At 42.7% G+C, this 27,759-nt stretch overlaps 1 protein-coding gene across 1 annotated transcript in view; it reads left to right on the forward strand.

The window, feature by feature from the left end:
* Positions 1-25,000: 25,000 nt before the first annotated feature.
* The window catches only part of LOC129825683 (ataxin-8-like), a 3,978-nt gene continuing 1,219 nt past the window's right edge, over positions 25,001-27,759 (forward strand). The window contains exon 1 of the mRNA XM_055885871.1: positions 25,001-25,022. Within this exon, the coding sequence (XP_055741846.1) occupies positions 25,001-25,022 (22 nt within the window). The remainder of the gene's footprint in view (positions 25,023-27,759) is intronic.

Here is a 27,759-nt window from a genome sequence, read left to right on the forward strand (position 1 = left end):
CGATTTTCTGGCATTTCTTTGTGACGCACTTCCAATAGTTGGACACTTTTCCAGTACATGCTGAACGTTAGTGGCCATTTCGACAGGACAAGAGGACATCTTTCGACCAAAAGACGATTAGACCAGAGAAAGGATACATTGCCCAAGATTCTGATGGAAGTTCAGCTAATAGTAAGAACTATTTATGATGATAAATCGTTGTTCTGTTGAAAAATGTTAAACGCATATTCCGCCATTTTCTTTGGGGTAGCTTCGCTTTGGCGCACCCTGTATTGCACAGTAAGGATAATTTAAAAAATGTAATTCAGCGATTAAATTAAGAACTAATTTGTCTTTCAATTGCTGTCCACCCTGTATTTTTTAGTCAAGTTTATGATTATTTATTCATTAGAATAACAGATCACAGATCACTGTCCAAGATGGCGCCCGACATTTTCTGGCCAGTTTGGCTACTATTCTCATTGTATAACCACGATTTTTTGTGGCTAAATATGCACATTTTCGAACAAACTCTATATGTATGTTGTAATATGATGTTACAGGAGTGTCATCGGAAGAATTCTGAGAAGGTTAGTGAAAAAATTAATATATTTTGGTGGTGATAAGGCTATCGCTCTTTTTGCCTTGAATCAATGCTGGGGTAATGTTTGCACATGTGGTATGCTAATATAACGATTTATTGTGTTTTCGCTGTAAGACACTTAGAAAATCTGAAATATTGTCTGGATTCACAGGATCTGTGTCTTTCAATTACTGTACGCTGTGTATTTTTAAGAAATGTTTTATGATTAGTAATTAGGTAATACACGTTGCTCTCTGTATTTATTCTAGTCGAGTTGTGATGGTGGGTGCAATTGTAAACTATGATTTATACCTGAAATATGCACATTTTTCTAACAAAACCTATGCTATAAAATAAATATGTTATCAGACCGTCATCTGATGAGGTTTTTTCTTGGTTAGTGGCTATCAATATCTTTATTTGGTCGAATTGGTGAAAGCTACTGGTGGAGAGAAAAAATGGTGGACGAAGAAAAATGGTGTCTTTTGCTAACGTGGTTAGCTAATAGATTTACATATTGTGTCTTCCCTGTAAAACATTTTAAAAATCAGAAATGATTGCTGGATTCACAAGAAGTGTATCTTTCATCTGGTGTCTTGCACTTGTGATTGAATGATATTTAGATGCTAGTATTTACTTGTGACGCTATGCTAGCTATGCTAGTCAGCTTTTCTACTGGTGAGGGTGGTGGGGGGTGCTCCCGGACCCGGGTTTCTGAGGCGGTAGAAGCTAACTAGCTATAAGCCCAAAAAATGTTGACTTTTCATACCAATTCTGTAACTCTGAGTGTCAAGACCAGACAATGTACAGGAAGTGATCAAACCCTAGAGCAGTAAACCCCACCCCCCCCTAAAAACACTTAACAAAAAACAAAACAATACAATAGTTAGTTACGTTGTCTGCGTAGGCAACCGTACGGTGCCATGACAACCTGTGTGTTAGAGTTCCTGTGCGTCAGTGCCAAAGGACTTGTTACCCTCAAACCTCACAGAGTACCCCCAGCCTCACAGAGTACCCCCCTACCTCACAGAGTACCCCCCTAACCTATGGTTAGCACCAGCCACACTACTCATACACTTGGGTAACCATTCAGTTCTTGTAGCTATAGGCCAGTACAGTAGGACTGTCCATACCGCTCACACTCAACAGCTAGGCATATACAGTAGGAAATGAGTATCCTCCAGCCTCACAGTACAGATTACTAACAGCTAGAGACTGGCCAAACCATTCACCGACAACAATACAGGCCAACTGTAGTTTACCAAATCACTCAACCACAACTGCAGGTCGGTAATGTTGACATTTAGAATGAGAGTCCTGGTTCGATCCACTGCCAGCCAAATCCAGACTGTATGTGTGTGTGTGTGTGTGTGTGTGTGTGTGTGTGTGTGTGTGTGTGTGTGTGTGTGTGTGTGTGTGTGTGTGTGTGTGTGTGTGTGTGTGTGTGTGTGTGTGTGTGTGTGTGTGTGTGTGTGTGTGTGTGTGTGTGTGTGTGTGTGTGTGTGTGTGTGAAAATGGGTAGCTAGCTAGATATACTGTACTGTACTGTAGGCAGCCTGACATGGCCTGACACGGCCAAATCCTCCGTCTGTTTACTTAGACATGAAACATGAAACAGCCGGGCTGCTTTATTTTCGTGCATTTCACAGCGGATGCATAATGCAGCTAGAAACCTACATAACTTTGACTAACAAGTGGAAGGGGATCTGTCTGCTGTCGTGTGAAACGCTTCGACTTTTGCTTTTATTTTCAGAAAATAGGGCACACTATATATTAGCTAATTGAAGTCTCTTCTTCTTATAGATCAACTTCTGGAGGTAAAGAAGATGGAGAAAGAGATGGAGGTGGATTCAATATTATATGTTATATTTTTAGAATATAGAACACACAATATATATTAGCTAATTGAAGTCTCTTCTTACAGATCAACTTCTGGAGGTAAAGAAGATGGAGAAAGAGATGGAGGTGGATTCAAGATTCTATGTTATATTTTTAGAACGTAGGACACATAATGTATTAGTCATTTAAAGAACGTCCCCGGGCTCCATGCAGCCAGAGAGATGCTGAGGCTACAGTACGTACACTCCTACTTACGGATGATGATAACTGTCAATGTTGTTTGCCCTCCTCTCACTCTCTCTCTCTCTATCCGTTTTGTCTCTCTACCCGTTCTCAGAAGAGCAAATTAATAAAGGAAAAGAGCATGGGAAAGTGGTTCCTCATCGTTGCTAGGAAACTGAAACGTTTAGCATGACTGTGTTTCTATGAAGCATCACAAATGACACCCTATTCCCTACATATTGCACTACTTTTAACCGGAGACATATGGGCCCTGGTAAAAAAGTAGTGCACTACTAGTGCACTAAGGACCAGGGTTCCATTTGGGACGTAGCCAGTATGATGCCTGAAAGCTAAACAAGGCGCTTCTGTGCATATCGGATTGATAGTTATTAATTGGATTAAAGTTGATTGCAGTAAATTAAAAGTTGTTGCCGTGGAGCTAGCCAGGATATTACACGAGCGTACCAATAATGTGCCAATAATTAACTTTAAAGTAGCAGTAATACAATTTTTTTTTTTACTTCAAATTAATATATAGCCATTGATTTTTTGAGACATAGAACGGGTAAATGCCAAATGAGCTTAATTTAACTTAATTTAAAGTCTCATCCCTCAGCTGTTTGCCAAAACAAATGGCAGGGCAGACTGTAGCTCTGATTATCTTTAATTACATGTTTCCATAGTTTTGACTCCACTATTTTTGAGGAAATTTCCTGTCCTACAGAGGAAATTAACGTTTAGGTTTCCACTGCCAAAATAAATGACGAAGGCTACTCATACATATTCACAAATTGGATCAAATCAAAGTTTATTTGTCACATGCGCCAAATAGACCTTACAGTGAAATGCTATCTTACAAGCCCTAACAGTGCAATTTTTAAGTAAAAAATAGGTATTAAATAAACAATAGATCAGAAAATAAATAAAACAGTAGCGATGCTTTATACAGGTGGTATCAGTACAGGGTCAATGTGTAGGGGGCACCGGTTAGTCGGGCTAATTGAGGTAATATGTACATGTAGGTATAGTTAAAGTGACTATGCATAGATAATAAACAGAGATTAGCAGCAGCGTAAAAGAGGGGTTGGCAGGTGGGGGGTGGCGTGACACAATGCAAATAGTCCGGGTAGCTATTTGATTTCCTGTACAGGAGTCTTATGGCTTGCGGGTAAAAGCTGTTGAGAAGTCTTTTGGTCCTAGACTTGGCACTCCAGTAAAGCTTTCCATGCAGTAGCGGAGAAAACAGTGGAAATGTGGGAATTTCTTTGTGTAGTTGATAAACGATAGGGCAGCTATCAGTGTAGCTAGCTAGCATCCTAACCTTATCTAGCTAGCATGCTAACCTTATCTAGCTAGCATGCTAAACGTATCTAGCTAGCATGCTAACCTTATCTAGCTAGCATGCTAACCTTATCTAGCTAGCATGCTAACCTTATCTAGCTAGCATGCTAAACTTTTCTAGCTAGCTAATGTTATCTGCTAATGTTATCTGTTCTTGCAGATTTTTTTTTGTTATACAATGTATTCAAAAGATTAGCCAGCTAGCTCTATGGCAGGTTCTGGATCTGGATTTCTTATAAGCATTGATTTAGGAAACCACTGGGCTAACTTCGCCATCTTTTGTTAAAGCCAAAGTTTTGGCATCTTCTATGGCCCAAATCTGCCATAGAAGTAGTTAGGAAGAATAAGATGAAGCTCCGGGTAATATGGATAACTATTGAAAGATAGCTGATAACTATTGCAGATAGCGGTAAAGCCCATGCTCATAGTTCTCACATGCCCGTGGGAAGTTAAATGATCGGCTACAATGACCTTGCTCATTATCATGCAGGAAGCATATTGGATTTTCTTTTGCAGGTGCCTTTTCATTATCTGGATAGATACATGTAGTTTCCAGCTAACATTATACCAATGAAATTAGTAGAGCGTGTAGTGAAGCAAAACTTTAGTGGTCAAAACCATTCATTTTGGGGCTACGGGGGAAAGCGGGTTTTGCAAAATGCTATCATATTACACAATTATACCATTCATAAAATGGTCAGATAAAAAATAAATATAATTTTAAATAAGTGAAAATTGACAAATTAATCCAATGGATAATGACAATTACCATTAATTGGAGATGCAAAAAACATAAATGTACACTCCTTGTTTTAATGTGCTCCGTGGCTCAGACGGCCAAGTAAATACAAGGCTGCTTGTTTTAATGTGCTCCGTGGCTCAGACGGCCAAGTAAATACAAGGCTGCTTGGCTCATCTTAAGTCACGAAGAGGAATAACTCTGCAGCTGTTTCTGATTAATTAACAATGACATGCCGGTGGGTGGTAACATTCAAATAGAGCCCCGAAACAAATCGTAGACTGAAAAGAATGTGTATATCATAGGGAAAAAAAAACACAGGCACATGGATTTGCACGATGACTTGTTGACTTAAACCGTTGTGCAACATCGTGGGTAAGCTCTGGCCATTGTCTTTCAGTTTGACAAAATGGATTTCTACTCGTGTGGACGATGTGTGAGTTTAGTTTAATGTACTTGGACTCAAATATATAGTACAGTTGCCATCTGTATATTTATTCTATGCACCTCACTGAGAACAAAATACCAACAAAAAAACGGACTAAAGTGAAGACACAGGGAAAAAAATATCCATCTGCGGTAGTGTTGAGATAAAAATATCTGTCCCGAGCAGAGAGAAGGAGTAGAGATCGTGTGGAAGACAGTGGTCTACAGTTGTTGTTTTTTTTACTTATCTGCTCACGATCTCTCGCTCCACGCCTTCATTTCCTGGCACCTGATAAAAACATAACATCAACACAACACTGCTTTAAACTGAGAGCCACGTAGCCATGGAAACCTGGACAGGCCATGCTAATAATATCCCAAAACAGCCGAAGTTTCGGTGTGTGTGGTGTGTGTGTGTGTGTGAGAGAGAGAGAGTGTGTGTGAGAGAGAGAGTGTGTGAGAGAGGGGGTGTGTGAGAGAGAGAGAGAGTGAGAGAGTGTAGAGAGTGTGTGAGAGAGAGAGTGTGTGAGAGAGGGGGTGTGTGAGAGAGAGAGAGAGTGAGAGAGTGTAGAGAGTGTGAGAGAGAGAGAGTGTGTGAGAGAGAGTGTGTGAGAGAGAGTGATAGAGAGAGTGTGAGAGAGAGAGAGAGAGAGAGAGAGAGAGAGAGAGAGAGAGAGAGAGAGAGAGAGAGAGAGAGAGAGAGAGAGAGAGAGAGAGAGAGAGAGAGAGAGAGAGAGAGAGAGACTACAGTTCAGTGGTGATAGGCTATCAGATTATGTCCTGCTATTGCTTATAGTAGCATATAGCTTTGTTTTAATGGATACATGTTTATCTTTATTTGTTTGTAATTTTCTTATTTATGTTCGGCTGGCGAAAATCACGTATTTACTTGATCAGTAATTAAATTGGGAAATTCAAACATGGCAAATTACTAGCCTGTCTATAGCTATATACAGTATTTGGCTGGTAAGATATTTCTATTACACATGGGAAGTCAGACTCTGGGATTTCCGTCTCATCCCTCGTGGGTTTAACAGTGTTCACAGAAGGGGGTTGGGGTCGCAGCTGGCACTCATCACCTTGGTTTTCTCAGATAGAAGGAGGAGAAGGATAAGGAGGACCGGCACTCTCAGGAACTGTCACCCCCCCCCCCCCCCCCCCCCCCCAGGGGAGAACAAAGCGAAGGAGCAAGGCGACAGTCAATTCCCGGGCCCGACTAGTGAGGTGTCTGTTGGGACTCGTAGGCTGCTAGTTCTAGCTGCTGCGTAAGGCCTAACTAGTTTCCAACTGTGTTTCGTCAGTCAAGAACGAGGTGGTGGCTTTGCTGATGTGGTCGGTAATGTCTTCGGTCATTTGGCACCAGCTTGAGCAGACAGGAGCTTTTTGTGCAGCATTGTTGGGCACTACTTGGTCTTGCCTTTCATCTTGAACAACTCACTCACTCTCTGTCCCAGTCAGACCTGAACGTCTCTCTCTCTGTCTCAGTCAGACCTGAACATCTCACTCTCTGTCCCAGTCAGACCTGAACAACTCTCTCTCTGTCCCAGTCAGACCTGAACAACTCTCTCTGTACCAGTCAGACCTGAACAACTCACTCTCTGTCTCAGTCAGACCTGAACATCTCACTCTGTCCCAGTCAGACCTGAACAACTCTCTCTGTCCCAGTCAGACCTGAACAACTCTCTCTGTCCCAGTCAGACCTGAACAACTCTCTCTGTCCCAGTCAGACCTGAACATCTCTCTCTCTGTCCCAGTCAGACCTGAACAACTCACTCTGTCCCAGTCAGACCTGAACAACTCTCTCTCTGTCCCAGTCAGACCTGAACAACTCTCTCTGTCCCAGTCAGACCTGAACAACTCACTCTGTCCCAGTCAGACCTGAACAACTCTCTCTGTCCCAGTCAGACCTGAACAACTCTCTCTGTCCCAGTCAGACCTGAACAACTCTCTCTGTCCCAGTCAGACCTGAACAACTCACTCTCTGTCCCAGTCAGACCTGAACGTCTCTCTCTCTGTCCCAGTCAGACCTGAACAACTCTCTCTGTCCCAGTCAGACCTGAACAACTCTCTCTGTCCCAGTCAGACCTGAACAACTCACTCTCTGTCCCAGTCAGACCTGAACGTCTCTCTCTCTGTCCCAGTCAGACCTGAACAACTCTCTCTGTCTCAGTCAGACCTGAACAACTCTCTCTGTACCAGTCAGACCTAAACAACTCTCTCTGTCCCAGTCAGACCTGAACAACTCACTCTCTGTCTGTCAGACCTGAACAACTCTCTCTGTCCCAGTCAGACCTGAACAACTCTCTCTGTCCCAGTCAGACCTGAACAACTCTCTCTGTCCCAGTCAGACCTGAACAACTCTCTCTGTCCCAGTCAGACCTGAACAACTCACTCTCTGTCCCAGTCAGACCTGAACGTCTCTCTCTCTGTCCCAGTCAGACCTGAACAACTCTCTCTGTCCCAGTCAGACCTGAACAACTCTCTCTGTCCCAGTCAGACCTGAACAACTCACTCTCTGTCCCAGTCAGACCTGAACGTCTCTCTCTCTGTCCCAGTCAGACCTGAACAACTCTCTCTGTCTCAGTCAGACCTGAACAACTCTCTCTGTACCAGTCAGACCTAAACAACTCTCTCTGTCCCAGTCAGACCTGAACAACTCACTCTCTGTCTGTCAGACCTGAACATCTCACTCTGTCCCAGTCAGACCTGAACATCTCACTCTCTGTCCCAGTCAGACCTGAACAACTCTCTCTGTCCCAGTCAGACCTGAACAACTCACTCTCTGTCCCAGTCAGACCTGAACAACTCTCTCTGTCCCAGTCAGACCTGAACAACTCTCTCTGTCCCAGTCAGACCTGAACAACTCTCTCTGTCCCAGTCAGACCTGAACAACTCTCTCTGTCCCAGTCAGACCTGAACAACTCACTCTCTGTCCCAGTCAGACCTGAACATCTCTCTCTCTGTCCCAGTCAGACCTGAACAACTCACTCTCTGTCCCAGTCAGACCTGAACAACTCTCTCTCTGTCCCAGTCAGACCTGAACAACTCTCTCTGTCCCAGTCAGACCTGAACAATTCACTCTCTTCTTCCCAGTCAGACCTGATTCACGTACCTTTTTAGAACTCGACAGCCAATTAGGTGAGGCTGATCCGGGCTGCCTCCCTGAGAAATACGCAAATTAGATGCATGACAACTTTTCCGTCTGACTGAGTCACCTATTACCCATGTAGAATGGACAACACAAGGGTTACCGTCAAAATGATTTATAAAAACATTTAATAAAATGTTGATTTAGGTGTCAGATGACGTGGGCATATGTCCCCAGAGCTCGTGGGCCCCTCTGCCTTGCAGGGCTGCGGGGGGGGGGGGTTCTGCTACACCATTGTATATGTTGCATAGAGTGCTATTTCAGCCAATGAAAGGATGAGGTCAAACTGGTTATTTCTGGTTTAGGGTACACGACTTGGAAATGGACGGCGCCATTAGGCTGAGGATACAGGGATCTATTCTCCCTTAACCACATTCAGTGGAATGCTGTTCAATTGAATCTGGTCCTAGACTGTCCGTAATGAGATGTTTGGTCTGAAAACAACATTATACAAAAGATGGAAGAAAAAGTGAGGGGAAAAGTCAAACTAAAAGTTGAAGAAAGTACAGCCTTGCTGTGAAGGTCACAGCTCTTGCTATTTCATCTTAAAAGTTCTAAAGATCTTTTCAAAAGGGAAATGTCTGTCAGAACAAAAAAAAAAGGTCCTATTTTACACAACAACAACAAAAAAGGACCTGCCATCTTCAGTGTTGGTGAAGACGCGTGAGCTCCATGTTCCTTCCTCCTTTCACATCACGGATGACTCACGTCCCAATCAGCTCCACATAATGATGAGCCCTGTGAAGAAAGAAAAAAAAACACGTTGGCATTGTGTATTGTTGGAGCCCGGACACTGACAGAAAAGACTTTATAATGATAATATACCAAAGACGTCTCTAGGATTCCTCTACGATCCAGGGTCCAGAAGGTTGTGAGTATGCCATGAGCTACCAGAAAGATACCAGAGACCAGTCTAAAACACCCTTGAATCAACTGTGTATTCTCTAAAGGATTCTATGAAAGAGCGCAACTCGATGGTCGTCATCAGCTCACAGACGTCAGTGAACAGAAATAGAAGTGGGTATTGCTTCCAGGGCAAACAGGAAGTGGAACATATACCAAGAGATATGGAAGTTGGAACACATGCACCTACACACACACACACACACACACACACACACACACACACACGCAGGGAAGCATGCATGCACGCTCACTAACATACACACAAATGCACATGCACACACACACACAGCTATAAAATTGAATACTACCTCCATGCAGACACTATATAGACACTATACAGATACCGTGTAGACACTATACCGATACTATTTAGATATTATATAGATACTATATAGATACTGTATAGACACTATATTGACACTTTGTAGACACTATATAGATGCTGTGTAGACAGTATATAGATACTATATATACACTAGATAGATACAATACATGCTGGTGCCTACCACCGCTTAGTCAGACTGCTCTATCAAATCATACACTTAATTATAACATAATAACACACAGAAATACGGGCCTGCTGCTGCCTACCATCGCTCAGTCAGACTGCTCTATCAAATATCAAATCATAGACTTAATTATAGCATAATAACACACAGTAATACGGGCCTGCTGGTGCCTACCATCGCTCAGTCAGACTGCTCTATCAAATATCAAATCATAGACTTAATTATAACATAATAACACACAGAAATACGGGCCTGCTGCTGCCTACCATCGCTCAGTCAGACTGCTCTATCAAATATCAAATCACAGACTTAATTATAACATAATAACACACAGTCATTTATAAGTGAATTAATCTTTCTGTAAATAATTGTTGGAAAAATTGCATGTGTCATGCACAAAGTAGATGTCCTAACCGACTTCCCAAAACTATAGTTTGTTAACAAGACATTTGTGAAGTGGTTGAAAAACGAGTTTTAATGAGTAGAAACCAAAGAGTATGTAAACTTCCGACTTCAACTGTAGATACTGTTTAGACACTATATAGATACTATATAGACACTATATAGACACTATATTGACACTATTAAGATACTATATAGACACTATATAGACACATATATATACAATATAGACACTGAATAAACACTGTAGAGATACTATATATATATAAAGATACTATATAGACACTATATATATACACTACTTATGTACTATATAGACACTCTATAGATACTATGTAGACACTATATAGATACTATATATACACTATATCGACACTATATTTACACTATATAGACACTACAGAGATACTGTATCGACACTATATAGATACTGTGTAGACACTCTACAGATACTGTGTAGACACTATATAGATACTGTATAGAAACTATATTTAAACTATATAAATGCAAAATAGATACCATAGAGATATTATATAGACACTATATAGACAATATGCAGACACCATGTAGATACTATATAGACACTATATAGATACTATATAGATTATACTATACTGTCAACTTAGTGTATGTAAACTTCTGACCCACTGGAATTGTGATACAGGGAATTATTAGTGAAATAATCTGTCTGTAAACAATTGCTGGAAAAATGACATGTGTCATGCACAAAGTAGATGTCATCACCGACTCACCAAAACTATAGATTGTTAACAAGAAATTTGTGGAGTGGTTAAAAAACAAGTTTTAATGACTCTAACCTTAGAGTTTGTAAACTTACGACTTCAACTGAAGATATAGATACATGGATACTATATAGATAATATATAGACACTATATAGATACTATATATACACTATATAGACACTATAAAGATACTGTGTAGACACTATAAAGATACTGTGTAGACACTATAAAGATACTGTGTAGACACTATAAAGATACTGTGTAGACAATATATAGATACTATATATACACTATATAGACACTATAAAGATACTGTGTAGACAATATATAGATACTATATAGACAATACATAGACACTATATATATACTATACTGATACTATATTGACACTATATAGACACCATACTGACACTATATAGACAATATGTAGACACTATATAGATACTATGTCGATACTATATATACACTGTATATATACTATATAGACACTATATAGATTCTATATAGACACTATGTATATACTATATCGATTTGATAAAAATGCACTGTATAGATACTACATATACACACCATAAAGATACTATATCAACACTATATAGATACTATATTAATACTGTGTAGACACTATGTAGATACTATATATATGCAATATAAATACCATATAGATACTATATAGACACTATATTGACTCTATATTGCCACTGTATAGACTATAGATACTGTGTAGACAATATAAAGATACTATATAGACAATACATAGATACCATATATATACTATAGAGATACTATATATTTACTAAATAGATACTATATTGACACTATACAGACACCACATAGACACTATATAGACAATATGTAGACACTATATAGACACTATATAGACACTATATATACACTATATAGATACTATAAAATAAAATAAATTACACCATGTTTTAGTATGGGCATAAATCGGAGAACATGTTTTTGTTCCATTGGGTGTGAACATTTAAAGGAGGTTAATTAAAAACAAGGCTCACACAATCATTCTACTATGATTTATTAAAAAAATTGGCATCATTAAAACTGGTACACTATTTATATACTATATAGACACTCTATAGATACTGTGTAGACACTATATAGATACTATATATACACTATAGCGACACTATATTTACACTATATATATACTATATATATACTATATATACACTATATAGACAGTATATATATACTATATATACACTACATAGGCACTATAGAGATACTATATATACACTATATCGACACTATATTTACACTATATATATACTATATATATACTATATATACACTATATAGACAGTATATATATACTATATATACACTACATAGGCACTATATAGATACTATATATACACTATAGAGATACTATATTTACACTATATATATACTATATAGACACTCTATAGATACTGTGTAGACACTTTATAACCATTATATAGACACTATATAGTCACTCTATAGACACTATATAGTCACTATATATTCTATATAGACACTGTATAGACACTATGTAAGCACTTTATAGACACTATATAGACACTATATATTCTATATAGACACTGTATAGACACTATGTAAGCACTTTATAGACACTATATAGTCACTTTATAGAGACTATATATACACTTTATATTCAATGTAGACACTATATAGACACTATATAGATACTGTCTAGACAGTATGTAGACAGTATATAGACACTTTATACCACAGCTTATTTGAATTCTCATATCTGATTGCCTAGAAGGATATTCTAGAATGGACATTAAAACCTTTTGGAAAGGATATCGGCTCACAATTGGCCCAGCGTCGTCCGGGTTAGGGTTTGGTAGGGTAGGGTAGGCCATCAATGTAAATAATAATTTGTTCTTAACTGACATGCCTAGTTAAATAATGTCAAATAAAAACCTGCTCGTCGAACATTTCATTCCAAAATCATGGGCATTAATATGAAGTTGGTCACCCCTTAGCTGTTATAACAGCCTCCACTCTTCTGGGAAGGCTTTCCACTAGATGTTGGAACATTGCCGCGAGGACTTGCTTCAGCCACAGCACCATATGTACAAAAGTATGTGGACACCCCTTCAAATTATTAGCAGTCAGTGTTGATGAGTGTCCTGGCGAGAAGGAAAACGTATCCAGCTATCCCAGTCAAAATCGGGCAATATCAGCCCATTGTTATGGATTTATCCAAACGTCAACAGAAGAAAGCTACTTTGCTGTTATTCTGGCTGCATGCGTCAAGACTGTATTAGCCGTAGCTAGCTGGCAAGGGATAAGAACATTTCCAGCTAGTATTGGTAACGGTAAATAAAGAACGAATGACTGGGTCACATCCATAAACATAGAACTAATTGATCAAACTACTGGGTCTCGTCCATAAATATCAACCAAACTACTGGGTCCATAAATATCAAACAAGCTACTGGGTTCAGAAATATCAAACAAGCTACTGGGTCCATAAATATTAAACAAGCTACTGCGTCCATAAATATCAAACAAGCACCTGGGTCCATAAATATCAAACAAGCTACTGGGTCCTTAAATATGAAACAAGCTACTGGGTCGCTTCTCTATAGATGAGAAAGTATGCATTTTATAAAAATGAAGATATCAACAACAATAAAAACTATGGACTTTAGACAATATTCCATTATAGTGGAGATAAAGCAGGAGATATAGACACTAGTCCTGTATAGTGGAGATGAAGCAGGAGATATAGACACTACTCCTGTATAGTAGAGATGAAACAGGAGATATAGAGTTTGGCACTATTCCCTATCGGCCATCGTCAAAAGTACTGAACTTTATAGGGAAAAGGGTGTGGAATCAAGGTCCACTCCTCACCTCATTAAGAAGCCAGCATTAGCATTAGGCTGGCCGGGAGAGACAATATTAGCATTAGGCTGACCGGGAGAGCCAATATTAGCATTAGGCTGGCCGGGAGAGCGAATATTAGCATTAGGCTGGCCGGGAGAGCCAATATTAGCATTAGGCTGGCCGGTAGACCCAGCAATAGCATTAGGCTGGCCGGGAGAGCCAGCCTTAGCATTTTGCTGGCCGGGAGAGCCAATATTAGCACTCTTGAACGGAGAATACACATGAGCGATGAGAGAGCGGAGAGAAAGCGTTCTCACTCTGAGATTCCCCAGGCGGCCTTTCTGTCTAGCTGAGGAGCGATTCCTAGATTCCCCGCTTTCCTTCTGTTCTTGAATGCGTCCGAAATTGCACCCTTTTCCCTAAATAGTGCCCTATTTTTAATTTTTACCAGAGACAATAGGGAATAAGGTGCCTTTCTTTACCGCTTCTCTCCTCAGACGAGACGTGGTGATGGACTTTTATCCAAAACCGTATGTCTCTCACTTAAACTGGGGCATGATTGGACATGCAAAGCAGGCTCTCTGTGTGTGTGTGTGTGTGTGTGTGTGTGTGTGTGTGTGTGTGTGTGTGTGTGTGTGTGTGTGTGTGTGTGTGTGTGTGCGCGTGCGTGCGTGCGTGCGTGCGTGCGTGCGTGCGTGCGTGCGTGCGTGTGTGTGTGTGTGTGTGTGGTTTGCGGTGTTTGTGTGTTGTGTGTGTGTGGTTTGCGGTGTGTGTGTGTGTGTGAAGTTTGTGGTCTGTGTGTGTGTTTGTGTGTGTGTGGTTTGCGGTGTGTGTGTGTAGTTTGTGTGTTGTGTGTGTGTGGTTTGCGGTGTGTGTGTGTTTGTGTTTGTGTGTGAATGTCTGTCCTGTTATTCGTCTGTAAAACATCTTGTGGCTATGTTTTGCTGCTTGGTGATGAATACCGCCTCTGTTATAAAGTGTATGGAGATGCCGGGCTGGATGGGATGAGGTTTAGGACTGGTACACTGACGGTGCTGTGGGCAATCATCGGTTGTATCCCCAGGGCCCATCTGGCTTTTCGGTTTGTGCTGTTGGTAGTGGTAAACGGGTCGGGTGTGAAGGCAGTGTGTTTGTCTGTCTGTGTGTGCGTGTGTGTGTGTGTGTGTTTGTGTGAAAGTTTACTGCAAGTGCATGACTGAATGCCAATCTATTCGAGCCAATTACCTCCACTTCCTTGCTTGTTAGAGTGGCGTAGTGTGACTGAGGTGGGATGGCCCAGCACAGCCAGACAGATGCTAAAATGTAACATGTATTTTGAAATGTAACCATGGTGACAAAGAGGGGGACAATTATCCCTTTACTTAAAACTGCCTAAGTTAGCCTTGGTACGCGCAATCACAAACACGCACAGTTTTCTTATGTACTTGGCTCCAGCAGTGTCTGAAATAAAAAAAACAAAAGAAGTCCAGGACCAGCCAGTGTGAATCCAACTTTAATCCACCGCAACCTCACTTATCCTGACACTCATCCTCTCATGTTCTACTCTCTAAAGAGGTTTATATTCAGAAAACATCCACGTGTCCTAGGAGTCTGAGGCGAGGCACCACATGAGATTATTGCCGTGGCAATAGACTGAGAACAAAACACCTTTAGAGACTGAAGGGGCTGAATGAAAAGTCTGCATTCTGAAGGGAAACAGAAATAACTGCAGCGCGGAGGAGTCACAGACGGAGAGAGAGAGAGACCATGCTGATTTCCTGGTTCCTCAGGCAGGAGACAGGGTATCAGAGATCGGCAGGCGTAGTTACACTGGTCTGCAGTTGTGAGACCGGTTTGACGTACAGGTACTGTCAAATTCTCTAAAACAACGTTGGAGCAGTGGAGGCTCCTCAGAGAATTTCATACAAATAAAAATAGTGCAACGTAAAAAAAAAAGTTATAATTTGTAGATAAAACAACTAAATACAGTGGGGAGAACAAGTATTTGATACACTGCCGATTTTGCAGGTTTTCCTACTTACAAAGCATGTAGAGGTCTGTAATGTTTATCATAGGTACACTTAAACTGTGAGAGACGGAATCTAAAACAAAAATCCAGAAAATCACATTGTATGATTTTTAAGTAATTAATTTGCATTTTATTGCATGACATAAGTATTTGATCACCTACCAACCAGTAAGAATTCCGGCTCTCACAGACCTGTTAGTTTTTCTTTAAGAGGCCCTCCTGTTCTCCACTCATTACCTGTATTAACTGCACCTGTTTGAACTCGTTACCTGTATAAAAGACACCTGTCCACACACTCAATCAAACAGACTCCTACCTCTCCACAATGGCCAAGACCAGAGAGCTGTGTAAGGACATCAGGGATAAAATTGTAGACCTGCACAAGGCTGGGATTGGCTACAGGACAATAGGCAAGCAGCTTGGTGAGAAGGCAACAACTGTTGGCGCAATTATTAGAAAATGGAAGAAGTTCAAGATGACGGTCAATCACCCTCGGTCTGGGGCTCCATGCAAGATTTCACCTCGTGGGGCATCAATAATCATGAGGAATGTGAGGGATCAGCCCAGAACTACACGGCAGGACCTGGTCAATGACCTGAAGAGAGCTGGGACCACAGTCTCAAAGAAAACCATTAGTAACACCCTACGCCGTCATGGATTAAAATCCTGCAGCGCACGCAAGGTCCCCCTGCTCAAGCCAGCGCATGTCCAGGCCCGTCTGAAGTTTGCCAATGACCATCTGGATGATCCAGAGGAGGAATGGGAGAAGGTCATGTGGTCTGATGAGACAAAAAAATAGAGCTTTTTGGTCTAAACTCCACTCTCCGTGTTTGGAGGAAGAAGAAGGATACAACCCCAAGAACACCATCCCAACCGTGAAGCATGGAGGTGGAAACATCATTCTTTGGGGATGCTTTTCTGCAAAGGGGACAGGACGACTGCACCGTATTGAGGGGAGGATGGATGGGGCCATGTATCGCGAGATCTTGGCCAACAACCTCCTTCCCTCAGTAAGAGCATTGAAGATGGGTCGTGGCTGGGTCTTCCAGCATGACAACGACCCGAAACACACAGCCAGGGCAACTAAGGAGTGCCTCCTTAAGAAGCATCTCAAGGTCCTGGAGTGGCCTAGCCAGTCTCCAGACCTGAACCCAATAGAACATCTTTGGAGGGGGCTGAATGTCCGTATTGCCCAGCGACAGCCCCGAAACCTGAAGGACATGCATGTTTGGCATGCACAGGGTCACAACGTCCTCTCAGAGACCTGTCCCTGTATTGTCCCACAGAGGACTGGGCTGTCACAAACATTACTGACCACCTCAGGTGCCGCTATCGTGCACGTCTGTCTGTCTGTCTGTCTGTCTGTCTGTCTGTCTGTCTGTCTGTCTGTCTGTCTGTCTGTCTGTCTGTCTGTCTGTCTAGCTACATGGGAGGGAAATGGAGAGAGAGAGTGAAATGGAGAGAGATAGAGAAAGAGAGAGAGAAAGAGTGACAAGCCAATAGGGGAGAGATTGTGGGGTTGGAATGAAACCAGATATGGTTTGAAAGAGGATGACAGAGTGAAAGAGGAGGGCAGACAGGTTTAGAGGATGACAGAGTGAAAGAGGAGGGCAGACAGGTTTAGAGGATGACAGAGTGAAAGAGGAGGGCAGACAGGTTTAGAGGATGACAGAGTGAAAGAGGAGGGCAGACAGGTTTAGAGGATGACAGAGTGAAAGAGGAGGGCAGACAGGTTTAGAGGATGACAGAGTGAAAGAGGAGGGCAGACAGGTTTAGAGGATGACAGAGTGAAAGAGGAGGGCAGACAGGTTTAGAGGATGACAGAGTGAAAGAGGAGGGCAGACAGGTTTAGAGGATGACAGAGTGAAAGAGGAGGGCAGACAGGTTTAGAGGATGACAGAGTGAAAGAGGAGGGCAGACAGGTTTAGAGGATGACAGAGTGAAAGAGGAGGGCAGACAGGTTTAGAGGATGACAGAGTGAAAGAGGAGGGCAGACAGGTTTAGAGGATGACAGAGTGAAAGAGGAGGGCAGACAGGTTTAGAGGATGACAGAGTGAAAGAGGAGGGCAGACAGGTTTAGAGGATGACAGAGTGAAAGAGGAGGGCAGACAGGTTTATAGGATGACAGAGTGAAAGAGGAGGGCAGACAGGTTTAGAGGATGACAGAGTGAAAGAGGAGGGCAGACAGGTTTAGAGGATGACAGAGTGAAAGAGGAGGGCAGACAGGTTTAGAGGATGACAGAGTGAAAGAGGAGGGCAGACAGGTTTAGAGGATGACAGAGTGAAAGAGGAGGGCAGACAGGTTTATAGGATGACAGAGTGAAAGAGGAGGGCAGACAGGTTTAGAGGATGACAGAGTGAAAGAGGAGGGCAGACAGGTTTAGAGGATGACAGAGTGAAAGAGGAGGGCAGACAGGTTTAGAGGATGACAGAGTGAAAGAGGAGGGCAGACAGGTTTAGAGGATGACAGAGTGAAAGAGGAGGGCAGACAGGTTTAGAGGATGACAGAGTGAAAGAGGAGGGCAGACAGGTTTAGAGGATGACAGAGTGAAAGAGGAGGGCAGACAGGTTTAGAGGATGACAGAGTGAAAGAGGAGGGCAGACAGGTTTAGAGGATGACAGAGTGAAAGAGGAGGGCAGACAGGTTTAGAGGATGACAGAGTGAAAGAGGAGGGCAGACAGGTTTATAGGATGACAGAGTGAAAGAGGAGGGCAGACAGGTTTATAGGATGACAGAGTGAAAGAGGAGGGCAGACAGGTTTATAGGATGACAGAGTGAAAGAGGAGGGCAGACAGGTTTATAGGATGACAGAGTGAAAGAGGAGGGCAGACAGGTTTAGAGGATGACAGAGTGAAAGAGGAGGGCAGACAGGTTTAGAGGATGACAGAGTGAAAGAGGAGGGCAGACAGGTTTAGAGGATGACAGAGTGAAAGAGGAGGGCAGACAGGTTTAGAGGATGACAGAGTGAAAGAGGAGGGCAGACAGGTTTAGAGGATGACAGAGTGAAAGAGGAGGGCAGACAGGTTTAGAGGATGACAGAGTGAAAGAGGAGGGCAGACAGGTTTAGAGGATGACAGAGTGAAAGAGGAGGGCAGACAGGTTTAGAGGATGACAGAGTGAAAGAGGAGGGCAGACAGGTTTAGAGGATGACAGAGTGAAAGAGGAGGGCAGACAGGTTTAGAGGATGACAGAGTGAAAGAGGAGGGCAGACAGGTTTAGAGGATGACAGAGTGAAAGAGGAGGGCAGACAGGTTTAGAGGATGACAGAGTGAAAGAGGAGGGCAGACAGGTTTAGAGGATGACAGAGTGAAAGAGGAGGGCAGACAGGTTTAGAGGATGACAGAGTGAAAGAGGAGGGCAGACAGGTTTAGAGGATGACAGAGTGAAAGAGGAGGGCAGACAGGTTTAGAGGATGACAGAGTGAAAGAGGAGGGCAGACAGGTTTAGAGGATGACAGAGTGAAAGAGGAGGGCAGACAGGTTTAGAGGATGACAGAGTGAAAGAGGAGGGCAGACAGGTTTAGAGGATGACAGAGTGAAAGAGGAGGGCAGACAGGTTTAGAGGATGACAGAGTGAAAGAGGAGGGCAGACAGGTTTAGAGGATGACAGAGTGAAAGAGGAGGGCAGACAGGTTTAGAGGATGACAGAGTGAAAGAGGAGGGCAGACAGGTTTAGAGGATGACAGAGTGAAAGAGGAGGGCATACATTGAGAGGGACGGAGAGGGGAGAGGAGGGCAGACATTGAGAGGGACGGAGAGGGGAGAGACTGTAGGGTTAAAATTAAGACAAACAAGGACAAGAAAAAAAGCAAGAGGAGAGGAAGGTCTGAAAAGTGATGAGGAAAGAGACTCAAACAGAGAGGATCAGAGAGAGAGAGGCAAAGAGGTTGAGAGAGAGAGAGAGGCAGAGAGGTTCAGAGAGAGACAGACAAAGAGAGACAGAGAGAGACAGAGAGAGACAGAAAGAGAGAGAGGCAGAGAGAGACTGACAAAGAGAGACAGAAAGAGACAGACAGAAAGAGACAGAGAGACAGAAAGAGACAGAGAGAGACAGAGACCGAGAGGTTCATTGAGAGAGAGAGACAGAGGTTCGGAGGCAGAGAGAGAGAGAGAGACATGGAAGTTCAGAGAGAGAGAGAGACAGGGAGGTTCAGAGAGAGAGAGAGAGACAGAGAAGTTCAGAGAGAGAGAGAGAGACAGGGAGGTTCAGAGAGAGAGAGACGGGGAGGTTCAGAGAGAGAGACAGGGAGGTTCAGAGAGAGAGAGAGAGAGAGACAGTGAAGTTCAGAAAGAGAGAGAGACAGGGAAGTTCAGAGAGAGAGACAGAGAGGTTCAGAGAGAGAGAGACAGGGAGGTTCAGAGAGAGAGAGAGACAGGGAGGTTGAGAGAGAGAGAGAGACAGGGAGGTTCAGAGAGAGAGAGAGAGAGAGACAGGGAGGTTCAGAGAGAGAGAGAGAGAGAGACAGGGAGGTTCAGAGAGAGAGAGAGAGAGAGAGAGAGACAGGGAGGTTCAGAGAGAGAGAGAGAGAGAGAGAGAGACAGGGAGGTTCAGAGAGAGAGAGAGAGACAGGGAGGTTCAGAGAGAGAGAGAGAGAGAGACAGGGAAGTTCAGAGAGGGAGAGAGAGAGAAGTTCAGAGAGAGAGAGAGAGACAGGGAGGTTCAGAGAGAGAGAGAGAGACAGGGAGGTTCAGAGAGAGAGAGAGAGAGAGACAGGGAAGTTCAGAGAGGGAGAGAGAGAGAAGTTCAGAGAGAGAGAGAGAGACAGGGAGGTTCAGAGAGAGAGAGAGAGAGAGAGAGACAGGGAGGTTCAGAGAGAGAGAGAGAGAGAGAGAGAGAGCAGCCAGGCCCCCGTTTTCAGTATTTGACATCCATCTGAGGACGCCCAGAGATGAAGTGGAAACCGGCCAATAGGGGCAACAGTGAGCGCTGTTACCTTCAAGTAGGTTTTTGGTTTTGCAAGGGCAGAAGCATCTGCCTCTGATTCAAAAGGTTGCAAGTTTGAATCCAGCGATAGGAAGTTGTTTTTGAGATGTTTGTTTTAAGCCTATCCCAAACCTTAACCCTTACCTCAACCATTCTGAGTTAATGCCTAAACGTAACCTTAAACACTTTGAAATTTGACATTTGCAAAAACATCTGAGAAACATGGATGAACATCTAATTCTGACTGGAGACTGTGAGAATTAGCTGAGAGAGACAGACAGACAGACAGACAGACAGACAGACATTGCAGAGGACACATCTGAACTGAGCTGAGACATTGCAGAGGACACATCTGAACTGAGCTGAGACATTGCAGAGGACACATCTGAACTGAGCTGAGACACCGCTGAACCCACCCAGAAGGGCCAGCCAGTCTTTCATTAGCCTAAATTATATTTTGGAAATGAGCTTTGTGTTTTGAGCCGTGGATGGAAATGAGTGGACATCTCTCAGGACTGTTCTGGCAGGATTAGTCTATGAAAAGCTCACTGACTGAAATGTTGCTTTCAAATACATTTCCTGTTTAAACCAACATAATGTTGTATATCCATTGTTCACCACGTGTGGTTCAGTTGCTATTAGCTCCCGAGAGAGACAACATGTTCTCAAAGTATATCTGACGATCACACAGTAATAACTAGAAAAAAATACTAATTCCACGAGGAATCCACGACTGAACTCAACATTAGACTCAATGCTTTCCCATTCAACAAATTACGTTGACAAAAAAGGCTTCTTTACAGTACCAATGGAAGCTACAATCGTAGAATGATAGTACTCTCTGAAGCTGAACGAGAGTAAAGGAGTCAGCTGGAGTATAACACCAGACATATTCACCTCATGTTATGGAGGACGTGTCATCGATCTGGCTGGCTTCTTGTGTTATCTCCTGATGAGGGGGTCAAGGGTCAAGTAGCTCTCCCAGTGGGAGATCACTGGCAGACAGAGACCGTGTGACATCATTACACTGAAGAGGATCAGGTGGTGTGATAGGGAGTGGTCACTCTCTAGCAGTGTACCCAGCAACAAGACAGGAGAAAGGCGTACCTAGCAACAAGACAGGAGAAAGGCGTACCTAGCAACAAGACAGGAGAAAGGCGTACCTAGCAACAAGACAGGAGAAAGGCGTACCTAGCAACAAGACAGGAGAAAGGCGTACCTAGCAACAAGACAGGAGAAAGGCGTACCTAGCAACAAGACAGGAGAAAGGCGTACCTAGCAACAAGACAGGAGAAAGGCGTACCTAGCAACAAGACAGGAGAAAGGCGTACCTAGCAACAAGACAGGAGAAAGGCGTACCTAGCAACAAGACAGGAGAAAGGCGTACCTAGCAACAAGACAGGAGAAAGGCGTACCTAGCAACAAGACAGGAGAAAGGCGTACCTAGTAACAAGACAGGAGAAAGGCGTACCTAGCAACAAGACAGGAGAAAGGCTTATGGTCGATTGCTTTTGTAATAATGAGTACCCTAGGTGCCTTGGACCTAGCTGCCTTAGATTATAGGCCAAGCTGGCGTAGCAGTCAGACGTGGATTTGTCTTGTCCCGTGTAAATAGTTGTTTTCCTCGTTATTTTGTTGTTGTATTTGTTTTAATCTCACTTTCCATCTATGGACTGAATATACTCTCCTGCAACCCGCCTCACCCAATGTGGTACGGATCTGCTATTTTTATACTTTAGAACCAAAACCCCCATCAGGAGCTAGCCAGCTAACTAGCTACTAGCTAGTAGTCAGTTAGCCACTGCTAGCGGTCTTCACCGTTAACTCGGACACCAGCCAGCTTCAGCTTGGTCAATACCTGCCAGTCTGCACCGCGTGATATCAACCCAGAGCATATCGGACTGCTTTAGACCATTAAACCAGATCGTCGCAGCTAGCTAGCTGCAACCTGAGTGGCTACTGCTGGCTGTTGCATCTGTCACAAAGCCCCCCCCGGAGTGAGCTTTAGCTCACTCCGCCAACCCTGATGTCCTAGCCGTGTCTAAATCCTGGCTGAGGAAGGCCACCAAAAATTCAGAAATGTTTATCCCCAACTAAAACATTTTCCGACAAGATAGAACTGCCACAGAGGGCGGAGTTGCAATCTACTGCAGAGATAGCCTTCAGAGTTCTGTCATACTATCCAGGTCCGTGCCCAAACAATTCAAGCTTCTACTTTTAAAAATCCCCCTTTCCAGAAATAAGTGTCTGACCATTTAAATTAGTTATAGACCCCCCTTAGGCCCCAGCTGTGCCCTGGACATCATATGTGAATTGATTGCCCCCCATCTATCTTCAGATTTCGTACTGTTAGGTGACCTAAACCGCGATATGTTTAACACCACGGCTATCCTACAATCTAAGATAGATGCCCTCAATCTCACACAAATTATCAAAGAACCTACCGTGTACAACCCTAAATCCGCCACCATGGGCACCCTCATAGATATCATCCTGAACAACTTGCCCTCTAAATACACCTCTGCTGTCTTCAACCAGGATCTCAGCGATCACTACCTCATTGCCTGTGTCTGTGGTGGGTCCGAGGTCAAACGACCACCCCTCATCACTGTCAAATGCTCCCTGAAAGACTTCAGTGAGCAGGCCTTTCAATTCTACCTGGCCCGGTTATCCTGGAAGGATTTTGACCTATTAAAAAAAATGTAGAACTAAGAACAGATGTAGCCCTTGGTTCACCCCGGACTTGATTGCCCTTGACCAGCACAAAAACATCCTGTGGCGTACTGAATTAGCATCGAATAGCCCTCCGCGATATGCAACTTTCAGGGAAGTCAGGAACCAATATACACCGTCAATTAGAAAAGCTAAGGCTAGCTTTTTCAAACAGAAATTTGCATTCTGTAGCACTAATTCCCAAAAGTTTTGCGACACTGCAAAGTCCATGGAGAATAAGAGCACCTCCTTCCAGCTGCCCACTGCGCTGAGGGTAGGAAACACTGTCACCACCGATAAATCTACGATAATCGTTCATTTCAATAATAATTTTTCTACGGCTGGCCACGCTTTCCACCTGGCTACCCCTATCCCGGCCAACAGCTCTGCACCTCCCGTAGAAATTTGCCCAAGTCCACCCCGCTACTCCTTCACCCAAATCCAGACAGCTGATGTTCTGAGAGAGCTGCAAAATCTGGATCCCTACAAATCAGCTGGGCTAGACAATCTGGACCCTCTCTTTCTAAAATGATCCGCCAAATTTGTTGCAACCCCTATTAATAGCCTATTCAAACTCTCTTTTGTATCGTCTGAGATCCCCAATAGTTGGAATGCTGTTGCGGTCATCCCCCTCTTCACAGGGGGAGACACGCTAGACCCAAACTGTTATAAACCTATATCCATCCTGCCCCATCTTTCTAAGGTCTTCGTAAGCCAAGTTAAACTTCTTATGGATCAAATCCCTTTGGCGGGATCGATTTGACAAGATCCGGTGAAATGGCAGAGAGCCAAATTCAAATGAAATTACTATAAATATTAAACTTTCATGAAATCACACATGCAATACACCAAATTAAAGCGACACTTGTTGTTAATCCAGCGGCAGTGTCAGATTTCATAAAGGCTTTACAGCGAAAGCAAACCATGCTATTATCTGAGGACAGCACCCCATCAAACAAAGACAGACAATCATTATTCAACCCGCCAGGCGCGACACAAAATTCAGAAATAAAGATATAACTCATGCCTTACCATTGATGAGCTTCTTCTGTTGGCACTCCAATATGTCCCATAAACATCACAAATGGTCCTTTTGTTCGATTAATTCCGTCGTTATATATCCAAAATGTAATGGATAAAATTTAAGACCGAATAAACTGTTTTCAATACCGGAGGAAAACAAAGAAAGCATGTTCCAGGCCACACGCACCAAATCATTAGAGTGACACAGGAAAATAACAGGGCTACTTCTTCATTTCTCTAAAGAAAAACATCAACCAATTTCTAAAGACTGTTGACATCTAGTGGAAGCTATAGGAACTGCAAGAATATTTATATTAAAACGGCCTTGACATAGAAATCTAATGGAAAACAGATTGACCAAAAAAAAAAAAATCCCTGGATGGATTGTGCTTGGGGTTTTGCCTGCCAAATCAGTTATGTTATACTCACAGACTTTATTCAAACAGTTTTAGAAACTTCAGAGTCTTTTATATCCAAATCTAAATCCAATAATATGCATATCCAAGCTTCTGGGCCTGAGTAGCAGGCAGTTTACTTTGGGCACACTTTTCATCTGGACGTGAAAATAGTGCCCCCAAGCCATAAGAGGTTTTAACAAACAGATCACCGACCATTTTGAATCCCACCGTACCTTCTCCACTATGAAATATGGTTTCCAAGCTGGACATGGGTGCACCTCAGCCACGCTCAAGGTCCTAAATGATATCATAACCATCATCAATAAAAGACAGTACTGTGCAGCCGTCTTCATCGACCTGTCCAAGGCTTTTGACTCTGTCAATCATCGCATTCTTATTGGCAGACTCGATAGCCTTGGTTTCTCAAACGACTGCCTCGCCTGGTTCACCAACTACTTCTCACATAGAGTTCAGTGTGTCAAATTGGAGGGACTGTTGTCTGGACCTCTGGCAGTATCTATGGTGGTGCCACAGGGTTCAATTCTCGGACCGACTCTTTTCTCTGTATATATCAATGAAGTCGCTCTTGCTGCTGGTGACTCTCTGATCCACCTCTACGCAGACAACACCATTCTGTATACATCTGGTCCATCTTTGGACACTGTGTTAACCTGTCTAGAACTGGGGTTCCGCTAGTGGAACCTCTCGCCAACAGCCAATGAAATTGCAGGGCGCCAAATTCAATCAACAGAAATCTCATAATTCAATTTTCTCAAACATACAAGTATTAGACACCATTTTAATGATAAAATTCTCGTTAATCCAACCACATTGTCCGATTTCAAAAAAGCTTTTCGGCGAAAGCAGAACATATTATGTTACGTCAGCAACTAGTCACAGAAAGCATACAGCGATTTTCCAACCAAAGAGAGGAGTCACAAAAAGCTGAAATATTGATAAAATGAATCACTAACCTTTGATATTCTTCATCAGATGACACTTCCGGGACAACATGTTACGCAATACACATATGTTTTGTTTCGATCAAGTTCATATTTATATCCAAAAACCTCAGTTTACATTTGGCTTTGCCTCCAAAACATCCCGTGAATTTGCACAGAGCCACATCAAATCACAGAAATACTCATAATAAACATAGATAAAAGATACAAGTGTTATTCACAGATTTAAAGATATGCTTCTCCTTATTAAGACCTCTTGGCGCACAGATCCCTTTGGATCATTTTCGTAAACATCCGCTGAATTGCAGAGCGCCAAATTCAAAACAAATTACTAAAACTATTTAATTTCATGAAATCCCAAGTGCAATATACCAAAACACAGCTTAGCTTGTTGTTGATCCACCTGTAGTGTCAGGTTTTGAAAATATGCTTTAGAGCGAAAGCAATCCAAGTGTTTATGTGAGTTTATCGATCACTAGACAAACCTTTAAATGAGCTTCAATGCCATACAGCACTCCTTCTGTGGCCTCCAACTGCTTTTAAATGCTAGTTAAACTAAATGCATGCTCTTCAACCGATTGCTGCCCACACCCGCCCGCACGACTAGCATCACTACTCTGGACGGTTCTGACTTAGAATATGTAGACAACTACAAGTACCTAGGTGTCTGGTTAGACTGTAAACTCTCCATCCAGACTCAAATGAATAATCTCCAATCCAAAAGTAAATCTAGAATTGTCTTCCTATTTCACAACAAAACCTCCTACACTCATGCTGCCAAACATACCCTCGTAAAACTGACTATCCTACCGATCCTTCACTTCGGCGACGGCATTTACAAAATAGCCTCCAATACTCTACTCAGCAAATTTGATGTAGTCTATCACAGTGCCATAAGTTTTGTCACCAAACCCCGGTATATTACCCACCACTGCGACCTGTATGCTCTCGTTGGCTGGCCCTCGCTACATATTTGTCGCCAAACCCACTGGCTCCAGATCATCTATAAGTCTTTGCTAGGTAAAGCTCCACCTTATCTCAGCTCACCGGTCACGATAACAACACCCACCTGTAGCACGCGCTCCAGCAGGTATATCTCACTGGTCATCCCCAAAGCCAAAACCTACTTTTGCCGCCTTTCCTTCCAGTTCTCTGCTGTCAATGACTGGAACAAACTGCAAAAATCACTGAAGCTGGAGACTTATATCTACCTCTTTAGCTTTAAGCATCAGCTGTCAGAGCAGCTTACCGATCACTGTACCTGTACACAGCCCATATGTAAATAGCACATCCAACTATCTCATCCCCATATTATTATTTAAATGTTTTATTATTATTATTTTTTACTCTTTTGCATCTCCGTCTCTCTACTTGCACATCATCATCTGCACATCTATCACTCTAGTGTAAATTCTAAAATGTAATTATTTCACCTCTATGACGTATTTATTGCCTTACCTCCCTAATCTTACTACATTTGCACACACTGTACATAGATTTTTGTATTGTGTTATTGACTGTATGTTTGTTATTCCCATGTGTTACTCTGTGTTGTTGTTTTTTGTCGCACTGCTTTGCTTTATCTTGGCCCATGTCGCAGATGTAAATGAGAACTTGTTCTCAATCTGGTTAAAATAAGGTGAAATAAAAATAACTTAAAAAAGACCTAATACATCTAACACTTTGTCACGTTCCTGACCTGTTTTTCCTTTTTTTTTGTATTTATTTAGTTGGTCAAGGCGTGAGTTGGGGTGGGCTGTCTATGTGTGATTTTCTATGTTGGGGTTTTGTGTTCGGCCTGGTATGATTCTCAATCAGAGGCAGCTGTCTATCGTTGTCCCTGATTGAGAATCATACTAAGGCAGCCAGGGGTTCACGTGTGTTTTGTGGGTGTTTGTTCTTGTGTCAGTGTTCCGCCACACAGGACTGTCACGGTAGTTATTTTGTATCGCATATTGTTTTTGTTAATTATTAAATCACTATGGAAACTAGCCACTCTGCGTATTGGTCCGATCCGTCTCGCCTCTCCTCGTCCGAGGAGGAGGAT

This window comes from Salvelinus fontinalis, chromosome 27 (genome assembly GCF_029448725.1).
Source record: "Salvelinus fontinalis isolate EN_2023a chromosome 27, ASM2944872v1, whole genome shotgun sequence".
In the NCBI taxonomy this organism is placed as follows: Eukaryota; Metazoa; Chordata; class Actinopteri; order Salmoniformes; family Salmonidae; genus Salvelinus; species Salvelinus fontinalis.